General features: G+C 42.5%; 1 protein-coding gene across 1 annotated transcript in view; it reads left to right on the top strand.

Annotated features, from left to right (window-relative positions):
- The window catches only part of LOC124787927 (sensory neuron membrane protein 1-like), a 355,132-nt gene that overhangs the window by 289,039 nt on the left and 42,302 nt on the right, over positions 1 to 23,791 (top strand). Inside the window, exons 3-5 of the mRNA XM_047254915.1 lie at positions 7,598 to 7,742; positions 17,188 to 17,451; positions 23,172 to 23,389. Coding sequence (XP_047110871.1) covers positions 7,598 to 7,742; positions 17,188 to 17,451; positions 23,172 to 23,389 — 627 coding nt within the window. The remainder of the gene's footprint in view (positions 1 to 7,597; positions 7,743 to 17,187; positions 17,452 to 23,171; positions 23,390 to 23,791) is intronic.

The following is a 23,791-nucleotide window of genomic DNA, read 5'->3' as shown; positions in this document are numbered from 1 at the left end:
AGCGATATCTACGATGAAGGGAACTTGCTCAGCTTTGTTGATAACTGTTATGGCACGTAGTTTGCAACGGACTGTTTTCATTAGTTATTACACTGCAGTTCCAGTGAAATTTGAGTTTTCTCTGTTTTTCAACTGTTAGAAGATCGTATCTCCATGTGCTGGGCCCCCCACTTGCTAATATTCGTGGGATTCGCGCTATCTTCATGCTTGTATTATAATTAAAGTATGCTGCAACATTATGATGAGTGTGGTTGGAATCAAGTCAGACGGTATTGAAACAGAATTGTGTTCTTTTGTAATTTGTTATGAAGTACGATTACAAAAACAGTGATATTGTTAAATACCATTACAACGTATTACACAGTTATTAACGGCATCTGTGTTCGCCGTGTACTTATATGTGAATACAGACCAAAGAAGATTGCTTCTGTAACTGTAGACGGCGTACAGGTATTATTGTTTTTATTATTATTAAAATGTACTGATGTTGTACTAAGCACGTTGCAGCTTCAACTCTCTAACTACGTCTGCTTGGATGTAGAAGAGTGTTTGTAGGAGCCAATGTTACCATTTGAAATGAATGTTTAAATAAATAAGTCAAGTAATTTAAAAATTAAGAAATTACCACAATAGTGGACAAAAATACGTTACAAAGACGAGAACTATGCTGAACGATCAGAAAAGAGGCAGTACGATACACTATACTCGTATATAAGAAACGCCGAATGTAATGAAGACAAGAACACGTAACTTCTTCGAATTTCCCTTGAAAAATCGATACTTTATCTTACTTACGTGATATCTTCCATCGTTGCATTCTTACCCGTCATGAACACAGTTTATTGGGACAATTAAGCGGGGAAAAATATACACCGTTATGGAACAGAAGACAATGAAAAGTGTCGATTTGAGATTTATTATTCAACGATATATTTAAAATCGCTTGCAGTAAAACACCAAATATAAGAACACAGACAAGCATTCACAAGGCACGTTACCACACAGTACCACGATAGGGAAACCTCACCCCTTCATGCTTGGAACTCTGTCATCCTGGGCATGAGGTAAGTTTCCAGAAGAAGTTAGAGATAAGCAAGCAAACAGCAACAAAAAAGTTGAACACTGTGGCAAGCGTTAAACCCCACCGTCATAGCAAAAATCGCATTCTGGTGTGTAAGTCGAGGCGCTGCTTTCCTACCATTCAGGCAGCCCACATTACAGCCCACTGCGTCGTGCGAACTACCATCCCAGGCGGTCTGTGTGTTCTTCAGACGCAACCAACGGACAACCTGATCATTTCGGTTGAATTTGTGATGTGATGGAATGGAGGTACAAAAATATGAAGACGCGTTGCTGAATTTATTTTATTTTGGGTACAATCAGTTTACATGACGAACAGCACAGATGATATTACTTTCCCATTTAGGCACCACAAAGTATGCGAAGTAAAGGAATTCTGCTACCTCGGAAGTAAAATAACACATCATGGACGGAAAATGGAGGACATAGGAAGCAAATTAGTACAGGCAAAGATATTATTAGTCGCTGAAAGAGATGTACTCGTATTAAATATTCACGTTATTTTGTAAACTAAATGTTTGGTAGTATACTTCTGGAGCATAGAATTCGAAGTTAATTCTCCGGTGTGGTGAAAGTCAGAAGATAAAAGGTAAACCCGTCATTAACCCAAAGGTTGGTTTAACGAGGACAAAGCCTTATTAGACATGGTCCCTTTTGAAGTGATGTGCCATTGCCTTCTTATGATCTTTGAGGTGACATACCCAGCCAGTTATAGTAGGGGCACCTACAGTTTAAGCAAGACCCAGAATCCCGTTGTAACTCGGCATTCTTCACGTTATCATACAGTGTCAGAGTTGAAAAGAGAGATAAAGTGACAGAGGAAAATTACAGAACTGAGTAGGGATCGACCCTCAGACCTTTAGGCCCGTAGACCGTCACTTTAACACTTTTTTTAAATCCCCGCTATTGGAACCCGGATCCTTGACTTTATTAGTGCTATGCCTACTACATAAAACAAGAAAGAGCTCTCTATATAATGCCGTTACCTTTCCTTTCAATGATCTATTTTCGTTTAAAAATGGGATCAATAAGGAGAAGTGGTACTTATTCGTGAAGTATCTTAAATGTAACACATCCTTATAAACTTAAAATCCTTCTTCTTAGACTTATAACTACGTCTTATAGTTGTAATGACCGAATAATTAAGGATTTCCGAAGAAAGAGGGAAAATCATCTAAGTATGAATATTAGCAGTAAGCCTTGTAACTTAGGTAGAGACGCACAGTGAAAGCCGCTTTAGTTACTCCAATAACGGTCATACGCATTGAGAATCTGCTGATTTCACGCTCTCTGATTGACAATTGGAGGAAAAAGCGGCGCAGTCATGTACCATCTGCAAGAAAACAGCCCCAAATGCCATTTATAGAGGCCCCCAAACTTTAAGCGAGGCAGAGTTCCAGCGAGCATAAGAGTATCAGGTCGAGAAGAGTTCTAGACAGAAGCCTCTGATGACCAATAACCTACAGCAGATACTATGTGAGTAAGCCTTATCTTCAGTGAAGCTTGTATGCTATTGTAATAAGGTCTTGCAAAGTTTGCCTGTACATGCCTCTGGGCTAGCGTTATTGATTTCCATCGTACATTTGTCTGCATGTACCTATGTCTGTATGTCACTTTATTGTTACGACTACTTGAACCTAAGTGTTCGATTAGAACAACAGAATCTGGGACTTCCATCGTTCGTGGTCGTGTTACTGCGTATACCCGAATCCTTATAAAGTTACAGGCTGAGGTGGCCGTTTGGAGACCCTTAGTGAGCCTCATCTCTATTTTGCGTGTACTGTCTTTTGCAATTTCGTTGCAAATACGTGAAGAAGGAATAAACAACAGACCAGTAAGCAAACCCAGAGTCTCATTTCCTTATTATCACCTTATCGACCTCCATAGCATAACATCCAAATCCTTCTCTACGGTCTCCAACGACACGGACCTGAAAACTCGACTTTACACTGGCGCCGTCCCCTTTCTGTACATAGCGGCTCGTGTACCAAGAAATGAATTACCTCAGATCCTGCCTCACCTCTGATATAAGCGTGAGTTTGTGAGTATGTTGCGACTCACATTGGGTTACGACAAGTGAAATAAATTTAGCCTTCTTCACAACGAATAAATTAAAATGTTTTTATGTGCTTATGAAAAGAAAGCAAATGTGAAATTTACGTCCTCTTGATGAGTTGACTTACTATAACCAAACGTTTTGCTAGAAAACTTGGCACAACTGGAAGATCACTGAGCCACTGAGCAGACTGATTCTTAGTTAGTTATACATTTATTTAACCGAGGAGATTAATGACTCCCAATACATGATGATTACCATATGTGACACACCCTAACACACAGCTACAAGTACGATGTTGATATCGCTAAGTTGCTCCACAATTTTCTGTCTGTTTAAACTAGTGATTTGGCCATCAGAATCCATGTGTACGAGTAAGTAAAGCTGTTTCTCAAAAGTATTTGAGTTTCAAAACTGACAGTAGTAAGGCCGGCCGCTGTGACCGAGCGGTTCTAGGCGCTACAGCCTGGAACCGCGCGACCGCTACGGTCGCAGGTTGGAATCCTGCCTCGGACATGGATGTGTGTGATGTCCTTAGGTTTGTTAGGTTTAGGTAGTTCTAAGTTAAAGGGGACTGATGACCTCAGAAGTTAAGTCCCATAGTGCTCAGAGCCATTTGAACCATTTTTGGTCTCTGCTAATTACCGTTACTTTGATTAATTTATTTCACTTGTAAGTGTGACTCTGAGTCACTGCTTTATTGCTTTTTGTCGTGTTCCTGCGTCGTAACGGCGCCATGTATTCTTTAAAATTTTTCGTGGGATTTTGAATATTCCTTGACCTACAGACATAGTTTAAAGGAACGGTTTTAAGACACACTGGTGGAAACACTTAGTATGTACAGTGTGAATCACAGCTCCCGCTACAAGCTTTCTGGGTGTTTTGGTATAAGGGACCCACGGTCTTGGCTGGCTCGTTTACGATTTACTGCACTTGGTTTGGTCAGATATGGACAGGCCGCCGTGGTTCTGATCCATGGTCATCTCGGTCACCGGACACGATGCCAGTGAACGTCTTCTTCTGAGGGGCGTGTGTAGTGCCTAGCTTACGAGACACCGGTCGATACTTGGACGGGGGTGTTTGCTAAGATTATTGCAACGCCGAAGTAGTGCGCCAAACTGTGGAGATCTTGATCGTGTAAGACAGTCGATGGTGGCTCGCTGTACACTCTGCCGTGATCGTGATGGTCGGTCTCTTGAACAATACCTGTAACGAAACAGTTCTCCATTTGTCAGGTGCTGTACGGTACACTGACAGAACAAACTGAACACACTGTGGTAAAGGTGTTAGTGATTCGTCTGAGGGCTCTGTATTGTGTGTTGTACGTTTTGATTACAGCAAATTGGAGCCTTCTTCACTGTTGTGTTTTTTACAGAAAAAAGATGATTGTGGTGACAAACCTAATAAATCATAATTACATTACTGCTCCATAACGAGCGGCTGGGGACTGTGCATCCCTCATAACAAAATAAACGAAAGGTAGCCATGAGTAACCTCTGAAAGTGTGTTGGTGGTGGAGTTCTTGTTCACCCCCTATTGTGAAATACGCACGACAGTGTCCAGAATAAGACATTGTGAATTGTGCAGGACAACCAAACACAGAATGAAATTTTCACTCTGCAGCGGAGTGTGCGCTGATACGAAACTTCCTGGCAGATTAAAACTGTGTGCCGGACCAAAGATTGAACTCGGGACCTTTGCTTTTCGCGAACAAATGCTCTATCACAGAGCTACCCAAGCACGACTCACGATACTTCTTCCAGTTTTACTTACGCCAGTACCTCGTCTCCTACCTTGCAAACTTCGCAGAAGCTCTCCTGAAAACGTTGCAAGATTAGAAATCATGGAAGAAAGGATATTTCGGAGACATGACAGCCACATCGTGGGGGATGTTTCCAGAATGAGATTTTCACCCTGCAGCGGAGTGTGTGCTGCTACGAAACTTTTTGGCAGATTAAAACTATGTGCCGGACCGAGACCTGAAGTCGGGACTTCCACACAGACGTGGCTAAGCCATGTCTTCGCAGTATCCTTTCTCCCAGGAGTAATAGTGTTGCAAGGTTCTCAGGAGGTACTGGCGGAAGTAAAGCTGTGACGGCGGGTCGTGAGTTGTGCTTAGATAGCTCGGTGGTAGAGCACTTGCCCGCCAAACGGAAAGGTCTCGAGTTCGGATCTCGGTCCAGCACACAGTTTTAATCCACCAGGAAGTTCAACCTAACACAAACACCCACTTATAATGAAGGACTCTCTTAAACTGTCTCTGAAGATGGTGTGAATCTAAAAAAAGTGAAAATATGTCTGTCGATCAACCAAACAGCAATGTATTTGTTTGCACAGAGGGAACTCATACATTACTAATATACTAATGAGGAAACTAGTATGCATGGCCCTCTTCAGTTAGGTAAATGGAAGTTTCTTTGAGTTTCTTTGTGAGTAAAGGTTATTCTGAGACAACACACATTAATTGCTAAGTAGATGGCGGACACTCTAGTTCTTTCAACGAGCTTTATTTGTTTCGCTTATTCAGACGTCTTGGTTATGGAATTACAAATTTTGAGGAACTCAATGAGTATGTTTTTGTTGTAGTGATTATTTTTTTAATCAGTTCCAATGTGTCAGAAATTACTCTCACAGAGTACATTTTTCACTTATATTACGTAACAGTACTGTTAATATGCGAATTGGATATTATTTTACAGGTCAGTCTTGGTCACACCAACTTTTACAATTCGCTATTACCGGTTTTGGATTCTGCCATTTTCAGATATGTTACAAACAGAAACAGTGGTGTAACCAACTAAGTTCAGTTTGCTGAAGCTAAATCTATAAAAGACCTGCTGCTACATAAGAAAAATAAGAAGTACTTACATGATTAACAGTCATGCATACCAGCCATATATACCATAACATATTCTCATGTAGATATCAACGTCAAATTATACTTGTAGTTACATAGTCCTGGATGCATCTAGTATTTATAAAAATAAATGAGGCCACCAGAGGGCACTATAGCTAGGGATATGAGTAATCAGTATCGCAAATTTAATAGTCGAAATGCAGTATGCGTAGTCATTAATTAAAATTATTTCACATGGATAAATGAGCCTCTGACAATAAAATGTGTACTGACATACAATATGTGGCTTTAGTTCGATACTTAAAATCCATATAAAAAGTGGAAATAGTAATAATGGGAAGCACATAGCCCGTCAAAGTAAAACACACAATTGTGTAAAAGCCAGTATAAAAAGTTTAAAAATAAAACCGCATCTATAACTCGAAATCTTCCAGCGTAACAAAACAATTAAACCATAACCGTAAGTATAAGGTAATTAACGAAACAATGACCGTTTAGTAGAAAGTCGATAGTTGATATCACATCCATAGTGGGGTCTCAGTGGCTGCGCGTCGTGGATTCTCTGTATGAAGCTCTTGTTTTCTTGTGGCGGAACTTGCGGAAGAAGGCCCAGTGTCTTCGTCACCGGTTGCCGGCGCACACGACCGCACGCCAAGCTGCTCGGGCGCTCGACGCAGCTCAAACTAATAGGTTTCTGAATACCGCAAAATAAGCAGTTAGGTTAAACCCATTCTGTTCCTTCAGCTGTAATTCCGGTTGCCGTTTTCTGTGTACATAAATCTCCATTTTCTCGAGCAGGTTCAGTATTTGCCGTCTTGGCGCCCTATGAAACACATTTCTTCCTATCCTATAATGTTTTACACAATCGATAATGAGAACTACGTATATTTTTCCGAAAGTCTTGCACTCCATTTTAAGATAAGCCAGCATTTGAAGCATTTCAGTGTCCGTGGCGTTGTCTCTCCTGAACTGTACAATGATAAAATTTTGCAGATACATTCTGTGGTATATGTGGATGCTGTCTGCAAAACGTGTTACGAATATAATTAATAGTAAAGAGGTAATAAGTTAAAACGTCATGCCTGACACTGAAGTTTCACTACACGACCAACGAAAATGTAGAAAGCGATAAACTTTCTTCCTTTCATTATTTTGTGGAGGGCGGCAGTGGCGGGGTGGGTGTGAATTGTTTATTAGTAAAAAAGAAGTTTCGAAATGTATTGTAATCATGTGTAAAGTTCGTTGGAAGCCGCTAAGCGCTAAGTGCTGTCATTCTGAAATACTGCGTGAATGTAGTCTGAGCAATTAGCGTGGCGTAATTTCTGTTGCCTCAAGAGGTAGGCAGCCTGCAGATGGGATCAAGTGGTGGAGTGAACATTTTAGCGGTTTAGTAATACAGACAGGTTGAACCTCAACTGGCAAAAATTGAAGTTAAAATTAGTGATTGCCATTACGGTAACATGTATCTAGCTGTCTCTGGTCCAATTAATTTTGGAAGAGAACACCGGAAGATAGAAACTATGGGCACTGCTGTTGACAGAGCGGTGTGCACAGACCAACGTGCTACAGTGGTGACCTTTAAACCTTCTCTGGTCTGGTTTCAGGGAGTGGCGGCGCAGGCGTGACGTCACCCGGACGTCAAACGGCTCGCTGGACTACCGGCTGGAAACGACCTACCACTTCAGTCCAGAGCGCTCTCCAGGACTGTCAGAGGACGACGAGTTCACCTACCTCAACGTCGTCATGGTGGTCAGTACTGACTGCAGCGGTTGGCTGGTTCTGCCGGTCCGGCGCTGATTGCGAAATCATGTCTTGGCACTCTAGTCGCATTAGTCTTATTACTCGTTACTGGACTCCAGACCTCTCAATGCCAGTCAACAACGATATGATTCGTGGAGTTCTGAGCACAGCACAAGAATGAATGTGGCTTACACGGAATCATATACATTAAAACAAAGAGATGAATTCACTGTTGTTAATATATATTAATGACTTGCCACTTCATGAAAATGCAAAGCTTGTTCTTTTTGCTGATGATACTAGTAATCACACCCAACAAACTAGAATTAGCTGAGGAAATTGTAAATAAAGTCTTTCAGAGTATTATTAGGTGGTTCTCTGCAAATGTACTCTCACTAAATTTAGAGAACACAGTACATACAATTCATTAAATAGCACAACACTATTGATAAATATAGACACTGAACAGAAGTCTGTCGCTAAAGCAGAATATTAAAAATTTCTGAGTGTGTGCATTGATGAGAAATTGAATTGGAAGAAACACATTGATGATCTGCAGAAACGATTAGGTTCAGCTACTTAAGCTATTAGGGTTATTGCAAATTTTCGTAATAAACATATCAGTAAATTAGCCTACTATTCCTATTTTCAGTCACTGCTTTTCTATGGCATCATATTTTCGGATAATTCATCATTAAGAGAAAAATAATCATTGCACAAAAGCATGTAACCAGAATAGCAGCTGAAGCCCACCCAAGATCACCTTGCAGACATTTATTTAAGAAACTCGAGATATCCACAGCACTTTCGCAATACATATAACCACTTATGAAACTTGTTATTAATAATCCATCCCAGTTCAAAAATAATAGCGAAGTGCATAGCTACAACACTAGAAGAAAGGATGATCTTCACTATTATGGGTTAAATCTGACTTTGGCACAGAAAACGGTGAATTATGCTGCCAGAAAAATCTTTGGTCATTTGCCAAGTAGCACTAAAAGTCTGACAGGTAGCCAACCAATATTTTAAAACAAATTAAAAGAATTTTTGAATGACAACTGCTTCTATTCAATAGATGAATTTTTAGATATGAAGCAGTGACTGTAATAAAAAAAATTAGTTATGTTGTGTAAAGAAAACTTACATTAAACTGACACGTTCCACATCATTACAAAACGTCGTATTCATGAACTATGGAACAAGTATTAATGAAATTTAATGTAACTACTGTGTATATTTTTCGAATAGCCACACAAAATTATTGGCCGATATCTCTGACGTCGTTCCGCTAGAACGTGTTTTATGACCTCACGTTATGGCATTTCTGGACACTGAAAATCCGGAAGGGATTCTATACAGTCCCACATTGCCTCCTAACGAACAAAATGCGAGCGTACACAATGTCAGACCAGCTGTGTGACTGGGTCGCAAAGTTACTAGCAACCAGAACACGGCATGTTATTCTGAACGAAGTTTTCAGACATAAAAGAAAGTTTGGGCGTCTTCCCAAGGGAGTGTTACAGGACCATTACTTTTCGAAATACGTATAAATAACACAATGGATAAAGATGAAATTCTATGAGGCTTTTTGCGGATGATGCAATTGTATACAGAGAAATTTCCACGTTAGTAAATTGTAGTGAAAGGCAGTAAGCCCTGCAGATGATGAGACGCTTATTGCAGGGAGTGACAATTGAACCTCAGCATAAAAAAAGAAGTAAAGCATTGAGTACACGTAGACCGAAGGACCCTTTATTGTATGATTAGACGATTTCAGAACAGTGAATGGAAGCACTAACGTAATACCAGTGAGTACTCGTACGAAGCGATTCAAGGTGGAACGATCACATTAAATTAGTTGCGGGTAACACACATGCCAGACTGAGAGTAACTGAAAGAAACTTCAGTAAATGTCCGCTCACGAAGGAGGTAGATTACAAAACCGTCCTTCGACCAATACTTGGATATTGCACGTCAGTATGGGATCCATACCAGGTAGGACTGGTAGAGGAAATAGAGAAGATACAACGGAGAGCAGCGCGTGTAGTTATACGTTCATTTAGTAAGGGCGAAAGCGTCTCGCAGATGCCGAGACAACTCCAGTGACACACGCTGCAAAAGAGGCCTTCTGCAACGCGGTGTGGGTTACTGTTCAAGTTCCTAGAACACGTGCGTTCCTAGAACAGTCTACAGATATAGTACTAATTATTACTAATATATATTACTAATATACTGTTTTCTGCTACGTATACCTCGCACGAAGCCAGCAAGATAAAATTAAAGAAATTGCAACTGACATAGAGGCTTACTAGTAATGGCTCTTCCCGCAAACGATTTGCTACTTGAAGAGAAGAGCATTAGAGTGGCAGTGCTACTCGAAGTAACTTCCACCACACACCGTATCATGGCTTGTGGAGTACAGATATAAATGTGGATCTCGAAACAAACAAATTAAACGAATACCAAGTGCATGTTAGAGTCAAATAAGCTGTGTGGGAGATATCTTTTACATTAATTATTTCGTTAGGTTGCAGTATGCACTTGGGTGATACATTCCAAATGTTCATCATGTACTAGTGAGAGGCGTTGCATGTTTCCTTCGCTTAGTGTAGAGCATATCGCAGCCTGCTACATGAATTTAATGTTCTATAGCTCATTGCCTGGACAATCAAATACACAGTAGTATTTGAACTAAGATTGGCCACCATACATTGTGCTCAGTCAAAAGAGAACGACAAAAAAATAATCATAATACTAAAAATTTACCTTTACATTTATTTTGATGAGGCTATTTACACTACTGCCCATTAAAATTGCTACACCACGAAGAACGTGCTACAGACGCGAAATTTAACTGACGGGAAGAAGATGCTGTGATATGCAAATGATTAGCTTTTTAGAGCATTCACACAAGGTTGGAACCGGAGGTTGGAACCGGTGGCGACACCTACAACGTGCTGATGTGAGGAAAGTTTCCAACCGATTTCTCATACACAAACAGAAGTTGACCGGCGTTGCCTGGTAAAACGTTGTTGTGATGCCTCGTGTAAGGAGGAGAAATGCGTACCATCACGTTTCCGACTTTGATAAATGTCGGATTGTAGCCTATCGCGATTGCGGTTTATCGTATCGCGACATTGCTGCTCGCGTTGGTCGAGATCCAATGACTGTTAGCAGAATATGGAATTGGTGGGTTCAGGGGGGTAATACGGAACGCCGTGCTGGATCCCAACGGCCTCGTATCACTAGCAGTCGAGATGTCAGGCATCTTATCCGCAAGGCTGTAACGGATCGTGCAGCGACGTCTCGATCCCTGAGTCAACAGATGGGGACGTTTGCAAGACAACAACCATCTGCACGAACAGTTCGACGACGTTTGCAGCAGCATGGACTGTCAGCTCGGAGACCATGGCTGCGCTTACCCTTGACGCTGCATCACAGACAGGAGCGCCTGCGATGGTGTACTCAACGACGAACCTAGGTGCACGAATGGCAAAACGTCATTTTTTCGGATGAATCCAGGTTCTGTTTACAGCATCATGATGGTCGCATCCGTGTTTGGCGACATCGCGGTGAACGCACATTGGAAGCGTATATTCGTCATCGCCATACTGGCGTATCACCGGGCGTGATAGTATGGGGTACCATTGGTTACACGTCTCGGTCACCTCTTTTTCACATTGACGGCAGTTTGAAAAGTAGACTTTTTATTTAAGATGTGTTACGACCCGTGGCTCTACCTTTCATTCGATCCCTGCGAAACCCTACATTTCAGCAGGATAATGCAAGACCGCATGTTGCAGGTCCTGTACGGGCTTTTCTGAATACAGAAAATGTTCGACTGCTGCCCTGGACAGCACATTCGCCAGATCTCTCACCAATTTGAAACGTCTGGTCAATGGTGGTCGAGCAACTGGCTCGTCACAATACGCTAGTCACTACTCTTGATGAAGTGTGGTATCGTGTTGAAGGTGCATGGGCAGCTGTACCTGTAGACGTCATCCAAGCTCTGTTTGACTCAATGCCCAGGCGTATCAAGGCCGTTATTACGGCCAGAGGTGGTTGTTCTGGGTTCCGATTTCTCAGGATCTATGTACCCAAATTGCGTGAAAATGTAACCACATGGCAGTTCTAGTATAATATATTTGTCCAATGAATACCCGTATATCATCTGCATTTCTTCTTGGTGTAGCAGTTTTAATGGCCCGTAGTGTAATTCTTCGATGGCTCATTCTTTTCTTTTACTTTATATTATATTTCTTTTATATTTAATATTATATTATATTATATTTCTTTTACTTTATATTACTAGTACTAATAACTTTTGATAATATTTGCTTTAGGTTCAGGTCATAGCATCTTATGCGTCGATGTCATGTGTTATAAAAGACACCTCTATTTCTGTGCGTTCTCGTTTGCGGCTTTGGCCAGCGAAACGAGAAGAACATCAGGGAATCTATTTTAATACCCTTTTTTTCCTGTGAAAAGATGTACTGCTGTTGAATCCGTCCTATAACACCAATATGTGTGGCAAAGTAAATAACTTACTTTTTTCTGTTATTTTTTTGCTACTAAATAGAAAGTGTGACTCCAGGGATGTGCAGTGCCTTGATGTTGTACTGTCTTTATCTGATTAATTAGTTTTGTAGACCGGTACGTAATGAGTATTATTACTGAAACAATGAGTGCAAGACAACGATAAAAAAGAAACCTCAAAAGCGCATTCTGCTTTGAATAACACAAAAGGTGATTAGATTCAAATTTCCTTATATGTTTACATAATTTCATACTATAATACAAAAATCGGGAAGAGTAAGTTAGATGCAAATACCTCAACTATTTTATCTTTCATTTTTCCTCTTAAACAACGAGATAACGCCTCACTTATGTCTGTGCCATTGAACTCTAACATTCATGTCCCACATTTAGCTTCACGTATCGAACACATACAACATTTAGGGCCTTAATTCACTCTCGCTCGGACAAAAGAAAATAAGAGCCTCTTTTGCTGTGAATAATTACACTGAAAGTGTCATACACATAGCTTCATCATTGCATCACACCAACGACATACAAGAGGAAGTGAAACATTGACATTACTGATTCTATGTTAACAAGTGACAAATATATTTTTTTTATAATTACTCACCTCCTTGATCTTCACTAGTCAATGACCAAAAAATATTACTCTTCACACAACGTTGTATCATTTTCAATGTATTACATTTATTTCGGTTTGTATGAATGAGTGCTGTCTGTTCTTTCGGACATGTTCAAAAAAACAGAGAGCGCCCATTCATATAATTCATTCGCCTAGATGGGCAATGGCTCCATCTTCTTCAGTGCGAATGCACAAGTAAGTCCAACCTACTGCAGGAATCTGAGAGTAGCGATCATGGAGGAACTGGACAGGGGCTTCAGATAGATGGCGCGCGGTGGGAACGTGCATCGGCCATGAGGTGTGTGGAAATCGTCCGCCCAGTTACGATAACGCCGTGACCCGGATGGTGCAGTGGGTAAAGCACCTGTCTTGTAAGCAGGATATTCCGGGTTCGAGTCCCGTTCTGGTACACACTTTTGTTCGTCGCCGCTGATTCCGCTTAATGCCGCAATGCAGCTGACATCAGCCGTTCCTATTGCTTTCCCTCCCCCCTCCCCCCTCATTCTCTTTCAATTTAGATATAATTTTTTTCGATGATTTGTGTTGAGCGAACACACTCCTCTATCGGTCCTTGGTAGCATTCTGTCCTCTCTGCTCACACTGGAAGTTCAATTTTTGGTCAGCACAGAATCGCTCGCTCAACCACGATTCACGAAGTGTTCATGAAAATGAGTTAGCCACATATCAGAGCAGAGACCCATCCAATTTCTTACAAACGCCAAAAACAAATGAAATATAAAATTACATCACACTGTTTTAATTGTCTCCTTTGTGGTCCATAGCTTGTTAGCCTGGACATTTGAGTCACCACAAGGAAACGTAAAGGAAAAAAGAAAAAAGTGAGCGAACGATACTGTTCCCTCACACCGTCCAGTGGAAAGCTTCAGTTTGTCGGTTGCTCCTGAGGTGGTTGAAGAGAGACAGTCTTGGTAACGTGCAACAAGTTGCAATAGCTGCTGATGCTGTAGAAATGTTAAGCAGTTGGCTACCGGCTTCTTAGCTTATCGGTGTGTTAGCTAAGACCATCCACTGTTGGGGACAAATACAACTTCTCAGATTACTAGGTGATGGCTAAAGCCATATATCAGTGCCGAACAATATCGACAGATAATAAAGTTGTGATATCTTTTTGCGCATGCAGCCCCTTTCAGTTCTCCAGTTTCCTTTCTTCTGTTTCTTTTGAGACATCAGTTATCAATTTTGTGGCATTGTTTTTAAGTGATACATTACATGATGTGTTATACAAAAAATATTAGAAGCACTCACTACATACTCGGACTTATTTTCTTCCAGTTAATCGTCAATACTCTTGCACCCCCACAGTTCATTTGATTTCACCGGCAAGTCCGGAAAAGGCCCTACAGGCTGCCAGTCGTCATGTATCTTCTTGTACAGAGAACGTGTGCTGTTTACAGGGTTTAGATTTAATCGCACCCTACAGTTTTCTGTTTCGTGGTAGCTGTACTCACTCGAAAAACTACTGTAAAGTGGTAAGGTATGGAGGAGACTGTCTTGGGCGCAGACAGACATGGGGATGAACTGATACTTAGGAAGCTGCATTGGATGTTGGCAAGTTTAGGGCTGCCTTGTTAACGGAAGTATCAAAAGGGAATTAGGGACGCTCTAATAAGAGCTGGCATTACATAATACGCAGTGCTTCAGGGGGTGAATGAAAACTCAAACCAAAAACAAAGATGAAGGCAGGTTCGTCGCGAGCCAAAATCAGTAGTTAGAATTTGCAAATTCATAAGTGAAAATGGGAAGGAGCACCGGGTTGTTATACAGGTACTACAATCCATTACGTATAAAAGGTTACAAGGACTTCAACTCCGCTAGCGCTGACGTCGCTGTCTTGCCGTCAACGTCGACAGCGGGGCTGCACGATACTAAGCTAATCTTCTTCACAATCGATAATGTTCGTACAAGGTTTTTATTGCGAATAGCATGCAAAAAAATAAATGAGTTCGTTCTTGTGGCAAGCGCAAATCCTTACTGTCGTAACAAAAGTCACGATTATGTGTGGAAATCGATTCGATCATTGCCTGCCAGTTAGGCAGCCAACATTACACCGGTGCGTGTCATATGAACTACCAGCCCAGGCTGTCTGTACCACTCTGTGTTACTAAGACGCAAACAACAGACAAAGTTGTCACGTTCTGCTTGATATATACACTTCGGATAGCGTTCGAATGCAGCCCATTCATTTCTGTGTAAGAATGAGACGGCCTACCGACGTCTGCCGAGTTCGAGCAGTCAGTAATGAGGGTGGTCACGGAAACGAACGGTGAGCGAGATACAGATACACCTCGGTTCAGGGTCGTATACTGAGATCTGTCCTCCCTAAGAAGAAAAACAACATTTTATTGATAAGGAGAAAATATTTTAGTAACTAAAACAGTTAAAAAATTACAAGATATCTTAAGATATTCGACCTGGACGTCTGTGCATTTTTATACTCGTGAAATCATATCCAAACTCCCTTTACGGAGACTTCAACGTCGGCTGCTAAAATATTTCGGCTTATGTTTCCACCAGTTTGTCTACCGTTGTAGCCTAATTTTCGTACAGTTTTAGTTTTTAAACATCCTCATAGGTAAAAACCATAAGCACGCAAGTTCGGTGAACGAACTGGGCACAAACCTTTCTTCATTGTTCCGTTCTTCTCCGCAGGCTTCACGAATGCAGGACAGCGACTGACGAGGTAGCGCGACATCTTGCTGTCCTATTAACTGAAAGGAACAGTTTTGAAAAATTTGAAGATAAACTTCTGTTGGACAACGGCTTCAACGAATAACAGGTCGATGCTTCTACAAGCATAAACCGCGCACCAAACGCCAATTTCTTACCGTGAAGAGGAATTTGAAACAGAATTTGTTTTCAGTGGCCCAGAAGTAATTAGTATGGGTATTCATATGGCCAGAAAGGTGAACCCAAGCTCCATTATTCATTTCAGGTCACGTTTGCCATCCACAATCTTCTTAACCAACCTCTCACAGTAGTTAACATTCTATTCTTTGTCAGTTGGAAGTATTGACTGAACGAAGAAATGAAATGCTGTAACGTTTCTTGTTGGAGGCCTTAGATACAGAATGACGAGATGTACGTTTAACACATGTGTGTTGCGAAAGCCACCTGAGATATTATTTTTTTAGGCTAGCTGTGAGTTTCTGCAAAGTGTTTGCACGTTTGCCGAGTTTGAACTGAAATTACACTCGGAACTAAAGATATCGCGATTGGAGCGCTACTTTATCAATTTTTGAATACTACTGTTTTAGTGGAGCTCGGTAATTGTTCGTCAACGACGAACCTGGGTGCACGAATGACAAAACGTCATTTTTTCGGATGAATACAGATTCTGTTTACAGCATCATGATGGTCGCATCCCTGTTTGGCGACATCGCGGTGAACGCACGTTGGAAGCGTGTATTCCTCATCGCCATACTGGCGTATCACCTGGCGTGATGGTATGGGGTGCCATTGGTTACACGTCTAGGTCACCTCTTGTTCGCATCGACGGCACTTTGAACAGTGGACGTTACATTTCAGATGTGGCTCTACCCTTCATTCGATCCCTGCGAAACCCTACATTTTAGCAGGATAATGGACGACCGCATGTTGTACGTCCTGCACTGGCCTTTCTGGATACAGAAAATGTTCGACTGCTGCCCTGGCCAGCACATTCTCCAGATCTCTCACCAATTGAAAACGTCTGATCAATGGTGGCCGAGCAACTGGCTCGTCACAATACGCCAGTCACTACTCTTGATGAACTGTGGTATCGTGTTGAAGCTACATGAGCAGCTGTACCTGTACACGCCATCCAAGCTCTGTTTGACTCAATGCCCAGGCGTATCAAGGCCGTTTTTACGGGCAGAGGTGGTTATTCTGGGTACTGATTTCTCATGATCTATGCACCCAAATTGCGTGAAAATGTAATCACATGTCAGTTCTAGTATAATATATTTGTCCAATGAATACCCGTTTATCATCTGCAATTCTTCTTGGTGTAGCAATTTTAATGGCCAGTAGTGTAACTGCTGAATTTTTTCTTTTTTTTTTTTTAATCATCTGTGGTTTCCATTTTGCGACAATCAGACATCACTTTCGGAATAGCTTTCGCACACTGGTAGTAAACTCGTGATTGCTAGCAACACTGATTCACGGGTGACAGATCTTTTGCTCCCAGTTAGGAGAAATCACTGTCGAGTGTGCTTGTGGTGTGCACGGCACAGTGTTGAAGGTGACGGAGGACTGCACGCTGCTGAGCCTGCGCCTTGTTGGTGTGCGCAGGGCATAGTGGTGCAGGTGTCGGAGGACTACTCGTCGCTGCTGTCGATGGTGGAGCCGGTGCTGTCCGAGCTGGTGCCGGGCGGCGCGCAGCTGTTCCAGCGCGCCTCTGCGCGGCAGCTGCTGTGGTCCGGGGTGCCCACCGTGGACTGCCGCGGAAACCTGTCCGCCGTGGCGGCGCTCGCCTGCGGCGCCCTTCCCTCCCTGCTGCCGGCCACCGTGCAGCAGACCGAGCCCGGCGTCTACGTCTTCTCCTTCTTCGGATTCGTGAGTACACTCCGACACCACGCTCCCACTGACGTCTGTACACTACACTGCCCATTCAGACACTCTTGCTCATAACAGGTGAATCATATCCTGTTGAAGTCCGCTGCTCGTGGTCTCGCGGTTGCGTTCTCGCTTCCCGAGCACGGGGTCCCGGGTTCGATTCCCGGCGGGGTCAGGGATTTTCACCTGCCTCCAGATGACTGATGATTGATATCACTTCAACATCACCCAGGAAAGTGGCGAAATTGGACTGAACAAAGGTTGGGAATTTGTACAGGCGCAGATAACCGCGCAGTTGAACGCCCCACAAACCAAACATTATCATGATCATCATCATATCCTGTCGAAATTTCTAAAATAAACCAGATTATGAAAGGTAAACTTTCACGGCCTGTAACGCCATACTTATTAAAATCGTAATTCTTTCATAAAGTCACGCAGGAAAAGTGCAACTACACTGTAAATTAATATGAGTGCTCCAAAACTGCTGAACGCTAAATGAAATACCACTAGCTAAAAGAACCACTTGCGGCGGCGCCATTCCTTCCGTCCGTTTACGTCGTACCTGCACCAACCTGTGAACATTGTCTCAGCAGATCATCAGTAGGGAAGCCGAGCGAACCAGGCTGCAATTAAAGTCACTAATCTACGTTTCGGGAGAAAGTTTTCACACGAGATGAAAGGTTGGAAATTTTGTCCTTAATTAATATATTCTGAAACTTAGGTGAACAAGTATCACTGCCAAGCCAGTGCTAGTCTTAACACAGTCACTCGTAATTCCTTTCACTCACGTTAGCAAGTTTATGGTTTTACATTTCCCGAAAACGTAATAGCTACAAAAATACGGATTGTTTTTGATTGACAATGCTCGATAAATATTAATTCTGTCAGTACGTAATGCAGTCACAGTTTTTAGCCACCGACCTGTTCAATACGCCACGCGGAATTTATGTCTTTTCTCGTCACAAAATTCCCTTAAAAATTCCGAAATTTCTACACACCCATCGGAATAATTATGCCGTCACTTTACAACACTTTTGATGTATGAAACACTGCTAGGTCCGGCAACTTATCATTTCCATCGGAACTACTACTACACACGTCCGAACTGTTTCACGGCTAGGCTCCGACTCTTCTCTAGAATACTCTAAGTCTTCTCTACCAGCAGAGAAAGGTGCGCGAAGAATATTGCTTTACCATTGGTCAGTTTACTCAACAGTCAATAACAAAACAACATTCTCCTGCGTCAGTCCGCGCTTTTCATCAATAAGCAATCCCAAAATAGTAAACCTAACGACTGCACTTTTTACCGACGTAATTATCTAATATGCTGAAGTTTTGTTTATGCTTAAATTTATTTACTATTGTTATTTATACCTGAATTAACTTTCCCTTTACCATAAACTTACTTTACAAATCTATTCTACAACAATCCCCTTTGTCCACATCCCTACTTCTTCGAATTGTTCCCACACTAAATCCCATTACATAACTCGTTAAACAATTATCTTCATATTAACCTTAAACCACACTCACGCATCATTCATACTGCTAAAACACATTTATAACAATTTACATACACAAAAAGACATAACAACACTTTATGAAAATACTAGAACAGTTTACGAAAAACATTCTATTACTTTAGTGCACTCTAGTGGGCACAATAGAAACTAAATCACAGTCCCCTATCCAATACTGTCCTCTATCGGCTAATACATAAATTATGTGCGCGTCCAGTCTCGTGTCACCATATGTCACTATCCAGCTGAGACACATCTCCCACTTAACCGCTTCCAAGGCAGGATCGGTATACGGCGCTGTGCCTCACACTGCCTTTATTTGACGCGTTTCGGGAGATACCCATCATTAGATTGGTCTGATTATGGGTCTCCCATGACAGCTGTATCAGCTACAACATGTACACTCCTGGAAATGGAAAAAAGAACACATTGACACCGGTGTGTCAGACCCACCATACTTGCTCCGGACACTGCGAGAGGGCTGTACAAGCAATGATCACACGCACGGCACAGCGGACACACCAGGAACCGCGGTGTTGGCCGTCGAATGGCGCTAGCTGCGCAGCATTTGTGCACCGCCGCCGTCAGTGTCAGCCAGTTTGCCGTGGCATACGGAGCTGCATCGCAGTCTTTAACACTGGTAGCATGCCGCGACAGCGCGGACGTGAACCGTATGTGTAGTTGACGGACTTTGAGCGAGGGCGTATAGTGGGCATGCGGGAGGCCGGGTGGACGTACCGCCGAATTGCTCAACACGTGGGGCGTGAGGTCTCCACAGTACATCGATGTTGTCGCCAGTGGTCGGCGGAAGGTGCACGTGCCCGTCGACCTGGGACCGGACCGCAGCGACGCACGGATGCACGCCAAGACCGTAGGATCCTACGCAGTGCCGTAGGGGACCGCACCGCCACTTCCGAGCAAATTAGGGACACTGTTGCTCCTGGGGTATCGGCGAGGACCATTCGCAACCGTCTCCATGAAGCTGGGCTACGGTCCCGCACACCGTTAGGCCGTCTTCCGCTCACGCCTCAACATCGTGCAGCCCGCCTCCAGTGGTGTCGCGACAGGCGTGAATGGAGGGACGAATGGAGACGTGTCGTCTTCAGCGATGAGAGTCGCTTCTGCCTTGGTGCCAATGATGGTCGTATGCGTGTTTGGCGCCGTGCAGGTGAGCGCCACAATCAGGACTGCATACGACCGAGGCACACAGGGCCAACACCCGGCATCATGGTGTGGGGAGCGATCTCCTACACTGGCCGTACACCACTGGTGATCGTCGAGGGGACACTGAATAGTGCACGGTACATCCAAACCGTCATCGAACCTATCGTTCTACCATTCCTAGACCGGCAAGGGAACTTGCTGTTCCAACAGGACAATGCACGTCCGCATGTATCCCGTGCCACCCAACGTGCTCTAGAAGGTGTAAGTCAACTAGCCTGGCCGGCAAGATCTCTGGATCTGTCCCCCATTGAGCATGTTTGGGACTGGATGAAGCGTCGTCTCACGCGGTCTGCACGTCCAGCACGAACGCTGGTCCAACTGAGGCGCCAGGTGGAAATGGCATGGCAAGCCGTTCCACAGGACTACATCCAGCATCTCTATGATCGTCTCCATGGGAGAATAGCAGCCTGCATTGCTGCGAAAGGTGGATATACACTGTACTAGTGCCGACATTGTGCATGCTCTGTTGCCTGTGTCTATGTGCCTGTGGTTCTGTCAGTGTGATCATGTGATGTATCTGACCCCAGGAATGTGTCAATAAAGTTTCCCCTTCCTGGGACAATGAATTCACGGTGTTCTTATTTCAATTTCCAGGAGTGTATTTATGCTTCATAATTAATTTTCCCCGAGACATTTAAGTCTCACCTTATATTTACGATAGTGATAGAAGCTCAAAAAATGAATTACAGTTTGTTCTCTGTCTAGGACTAGAACCTGGGTCTTTCAGGTTACAAGACAGAAATGCTAACCATTACACCACTGCAGCGCCATGGGCAACGTTGCAGCACGAACAGAAAAGTCCAGTGCCCTCCCCAACTCAAACTCCACATCCTCATCTCGTTTTCCCCCTACAGTGTCACTATTACACGACTTCCCCTTTACGTTCAACGCTGGGGTGCTATTCCAATGCCGGAGAGCTCTGGTAATAGTGACAACGTAGGGGGGAAACAAGCTGAAGATATGAACTGAAGTTTGTGTTCTTGAGGGTATTCGGTTTGGGTAGTTCGTGCAGCAACGTTGAACATACTGTTGGGGTGGTGTGACGATTAGTTTATCAGCCAAGTAAACAGGAAGACCTGGGTTCTAGTTCCAGCTGTCGCACATATTTTAATTCATTCTTTCAGCTTCCATCATTATCGTATCTGTATGTATCGGTGTCTCCAGAAAGGCTTCAAATAACGTCATTGGTTTTTTAACTAGTGGTATTTCATTTAACGACCAATTCAGCAGTTTTGCGGCACTCATATTTACTTATTAAAATACAAGCCTTTTACATGCAGCTTCGCCAATGAACGTATGTGACGCATACATGGTGTCTTAGAAATGTTGACACAGACTTTGAGTGGTTGTTGATGACGTCTTCAGGGACAAAGCAAGGATAAGAATCCGAGTCTGGAAACGCCGTCCAATGATGCCACAGAGCGTCAAAGTTATAGACGCCAGCGCCTGTCGCTAGGCTACCCCTTTAGCAGCAAATGAGAACCTCTAAAATCTGCAGTATTTTTCGGTACACAAGAGAAAATAATATGGAGATGGAAACCTGTGTCCAGAACTATCATCCATCAAGGCAAAAGAGCTTGGGACTATACATCAACAAATTGCAAATTGATTACCAAAAGCGCACTGTGATGTGTCTTCTTCACTTTCTGAATCCACGGAAGTTTCAGTACTACAAAAACTCCCCTACAAAAACAAAATTAGGTTATACTTTTTTACAGCCGATTATTTTTTCGGGTTTGAATTTCTTATAACTTTCATACAAATAATTTTGTACTAGAGGATGCTGCTCCGAAATAGTGATTTGCGCGTTAAACTGTACAGGATGGTTGTAAGCCTTTAGTGAAATGCGCAATCATTAAAATGAGATATTTTGTACACGATGGAATGCTCTTTCAAATGTTGATCATCGCAAGTTTGGAACAGGCATCCTATGTGAAATACAAGACCGTAAATGTTACTGAATTTTGATCTAAATTTTTCTGGCAAACTTTAGACCGATGTCTCTCAAGAAACTGTACTGCCAAAAGTGGTCAAACTCGCAAATGTTATAAATTAGCTGATAGGTAACATGGTAACATGAGGAAAGTTTACTAAACCAACAACGTGAAATACTTAAACTTGGAAGACGTAATATTGTGAGGAAACTTATTGATGATTCTGAATGCAGATTGCAATAAAAACGGCGAATCACATGTCATAAAACTTACAGAATGTGTACAACGCTAGGTCTTCACCTATACACTGAGTCTGATTTTGTTCTGCTGTATTACTTTTATTGTGTTAACCTGTTTTCGGCTTACAAGGCCATCTTCAGACTTTTACTGACAATCGTCACAACAGAAGTTACAATGTTTATAAACAACATCTGAAAAGAGGTTGCTCGTCTAGATTGAAGCAGAAATGTACAGTAAATAACATCTTTGACAGTGCGTTGGTAATACAATGTAAAAAGTAGAAAGATATTATTTACAGAACAAATCTGCTTCAATCTTGATGTGTAACCTCTCTTGCAATGTTGTTTACAAAGATTGTAACTTCTTTGGTGACAGTAGTCAGTCAATGTCTGAAGATGGTCCTGTAAGCTGAACATCGGTTAACACAATAAAAGTAATACTGTGGAATAAAAGCAAACTGGCGATTGTCATTTATTATAACGTCATTCCACCTAGAACCGACGGAAGGTACAGTTAACGCTCCACTAAGATTACAGCATTACCACTCCTATACACTGAAATACAAACTTATCCATGATATGTGGAATGTCACCACGAGATTTCGTAGTCCTTCACGTAAGAGGCTGGAAATTTGTGTATCTCCCTTAGTTCGTTTAAAGAACTTGCACATAAAATCTGTACACAATTTGACACAATTTGAGATGATCGGGCGGGGTCCCGCAGACCCCTTGACATGAAATCTCCCGCACGTGTGTAATGAGTAACCTGTTGCACTAACAGATACGTACGGCCTTTGCAGAAAAACGGCACATCCAAACAATGGTGGCGGGTGGACTCTGGCGTGGAGGACGTGCGCACCCTGGGCTCCGTCATATCGTACGACAATAGTTCGCGGCTCAAAGTTTGGTCGCCTAGCAACAGCCCATGCAACGAAATACGTGGCACAGACTCCACGCTCTTCCCGCCTTTCATCACGCCCAATGACACCATCTACATCTTCGCCCACGACATCTGCAGGTAAGCTCGCAGACTGTGGCACCCCCCTCCCCCTACAATGCTTTCTCCAATGAACAGAGACGGTGGATAAGCCGTGTATATATATATATATATATATATATATATATATATATATATATATATATATATATATATATATGGCTTTTCTACTATCTGTGTTCGTCGGATAAATTCTTCTTGTTTCCATATCTTTAGTGTGGTTTCACTGTATATTAAATAACATTTAAACACGATAATTTTCAACCGTATAATTTTACGTATTTTAGATAGTTACACAAGTGGCCAACAGATGGCATCATAGACTTGTAAGTTATACGTGTGTGCACACTGCTATTACATGGCTGTCGAGTCTTAATGTTTTATGCCACCTGCTGGCTGCTTGTGTACCTATCTGAAATACGT

This window comes from Schistocerca piceifrons, chromosome 3 (assembly GCF_021461385.2).
Source record: "Schistocerca piceifrons isolate TAMUIC-IGC-003096 chromosome 3, iqSchPice1.1, whole genome shotgun sequence".
Taxonomy (NCBI): domain Eukaryota; kingdom Metazoa; phylum Arthropoda; class Insecta; order Orthoptera; family Acrididae; genus Schistocerca; species Schistocerca piceifrons.
This window is presented reverse-complemented; position numbering and strand designations above follow the sequence as displayed.